Source organism: the organism of the source record quoted next, unplaced genomic scaffold, assembly GCF_019419815.1.
Source record: "Pyrus x bretschneideri cultivar Hongxiangsu unplaced genomic scaffold, Pyrus_bretschneideri_v1 Contig5, whole genome shotgun sequence".
Classification (NCBI taxonomy): domain Eukaryota; kingdom Viridiplantae; phylum Streptophyta; class Magnoliopsida; order Rosales; family Rosaceae; genus Pyrus; species Pyrus x bretschneideri.
Window position 1 is genome coordinate 8,444,637 of NW_025999787.1, and position 2,368 is coordinate 8,447,004.

Genomic DNA, 2,368 nt, shown 5'->3' on the forward strand with positions numbered 1-2,368 from the left:
TCGAAGTTCAAATCTAACTCTTCATAATTTAAATTTAATTAAGACAGATTTACTATCGCTTGAACGAAGAAAATCTATGCTTCTAAGAAATACAATATTTTGTTGGTTGATTTGATTTATTTTGATGCTAAAATTTACAAAGGTTGTAAATCTTACAGGTTCTGAATTTCCATGGGAAAATCAGCAAATTGATCTACAAGCTCGTCTAATAATTGACCAAGAATCTGTGACTCGAAATCTGCACCAATGCCTGCAGAAATAGCTTCAAAATTCCACGTGCCTTTGTTTTTTATGATCCAATTTGAACCGACCAATTCAGCTTCAGTCAGCCTATAAATCTCACTCCACATCCCAATATGCTTTGCTCTGTGAAATTCTTTCTTCTTTGGTCCAAGACAATTGCCTTCTCTTCTCTTTGTTCTTCTTGCATCACCATTTGGACAAATTTCTTTGCATGAATTGGCAAAACTTCGATCTTCTTCTGTCACAAGAAAAGTATTAATTTTAATACATGTAGCGATATTTTATTTTAAACTAATTTAAACTGCAGAGAGAAGATTTGAAGTTGAAGACATAGGAGGAGCAGTGGAGCACATTCCCTCTAGCCAACACGGCTACGCCCACATCTGCTAGGTGGTTTAATATTTATGAGTAGGGTTTGGCTAATGGATGTAGTTAAGGGTAGGGTTTTCTGACTTTTTGTACAAGTTTGTTGATGGATCCAAGTTCAAGTACCAATTTGAAATCAACTCTAATTTTTGAGTAATTCTAGGTAGTTTAACCACCGAATTAAAATAAAAAAAAAACATAACCGCGAAAACACTAAACAAACGCTAATCCCTATATATAAGATTAAGTTTAAAGAAACCCCTTTATTTTTTTGTTTAGTGTCCCTACAATTGTACTTTTGCTTCAAAGTTAAAACCGTACTTAAATAATTTGCAAATGACTGAAACAAATAGTGCAACTCAAGTTGAAAAATGGCCTACATAATTGAGGAGACAAACCTGAAGAAAGGACTTCCGGATCAACAAGAAATTGACCACAATCGAGAATCGAAACCGGGCTTAAATCTTCTGAGCTGAACTCAGATTCTACATTTTTAAGCACATCACATGTAGTCTTCTTCTTCTCTATCGTCTTTGTAGCAATTGAAGTACTTTTTGAATCTTCATCAGAAGTGCTTCTATCTGAAGTGCTTCTGCTTCTCATCATCTCTCTCCAATTCAAATCTTTCAAAGTCCTTCTGCTTTGTCCTTCTTGAAGTTGCTTCTTCTTCTCTGCCTTTCTTTTTCTTCTGTTTTCGGTTTTTTCGCTCTGTTCCTTTTCACATTTCCTCCCTTTTGTTTTTGTTTCCTTGCTTTTCCTCTCACTCTCAAAGCTGAGAACAAAGAATTCCTCATTATCTAGCTCAAAAAATGTAGGCATCTCTCTAAATGATTGACTCGACTTTACCCGGTGATGCTGAATTGAGTCACATCCATCGAACCGGTCTGCAGAATTCATCGATTTGCTGCGTGAAACTGAATTTTGGGTTGATTGGCTGCTGACCAAGTTGTCATCTGGAATTGAATCCAATCCCATCAGCCTTGCCACCATGCTTGGAGTGGCAGAGATCTCTGTTTCCTCCCCTGTTTTCTCATTGGAATTGAAATCTTGATCCTTGGAACTAGATTCCACAGATTTTCTTCTTCTTCTGTGATGTGGTCAGAAGGGTATGTGGGGAAGCTACCATAGCATGGAATTCTGCGCAAAATTCCGGCAATGCAGCCGGGGGTAGCGCTTTTCGAACTGCACATTGTTGCATCAAAAGCAGTGGTGGTGGATGATGATGAGCATGACGAAAAAGAAGGGGAAGAAACTAGTAACTTCATGATTGAAATTGGAAGAAATTAGTGAGTGAGTGGGATTTTGGTCTGGTGGAGTTTCAACTTTCAAGTTGGAAAAAAGTGAAAAAAGAAGGATGAAAAACGCAGTGACAAAAGAAAAAGAGAGATTCAAATTTGTTTTGTAGTAGCAAAACTGGAAAAGCGTTTAAAGACAAGGTGGGGAGAGAGAACTGGCGGGCTGTGGATTTGAATAATGTGGTGTTCAGGAATATGTTAACAGGCGCATGGTAAAGTCAATTTTGTACGAAATGTTGTCACATGGTTAGATTCAGTCACATTATTGAGAGGAATATAAAGTACAGTAGTCCACGCTTATGGAGCGTCTAAGTTGTGATGGATTCGTTTAAAGGCGAGTGAAGATTATTACCCCTACTCGCTCATTTTGCTACCGATATGTTCCAAAATTTCGTAGAAGCTTGTTATGGTGTATGCTGTTTGACAAAAGTTCTCAGAGAGTGTTGAGGTATATGACGAGCATG

At 37.6% G+C, this 2,368-nt stretch overlaps 1 protein-coding gene across 2 annotated transcripts; it reads right to left on the reverse strand.

Moving 5' to 3' along the window:
• LOC103938926 lies at positions 1-1,582 on the reverse strand. Of its 2 annotated transcripts, none has more exons than XM_048568908.1 (2): positions 1,008-1,582; positions 1-478 (listed from the first exon to the last, which is right to left on the reverse strand). In XM_048568908.1, exons 1-2 carry the CDS (start codon positions 1,504-1,506, stop codon positions 153-155), a joined length of 825 nt encoding a protein of 274 aa, XP_048424865.1. In that variant the 5' UTR covers positions 1,507-1,582; the 3' UTR covers positions 1-152. The 2 variants fall into 2 exon arrangements, with proteins under 2 accessions (XP_048424865.1, XP_009347251.3); XM_009348976.3 differs by having other exon boundaries at positions 1-481.
• Between the last annotated feature and the right edge of the window lie 786 nt (positions 1,583-2,368).

Coding starts and splice junctions, on each gene's coding strand:
- LOC103938926 (XM_009348976.3), bottom strand. CDS start 1,506: ATGAATTCTGCAGACCGGTTCGATGGATGTGACTCAATTCAGCATCAC. Junction 482..1,007: donor TCCGGAAGTCCTTTCTTCAG/GTTTGTCTCCTC, acceptor TTCTTGTGACAG/AAGAAGATCGAAGTTTTGCC.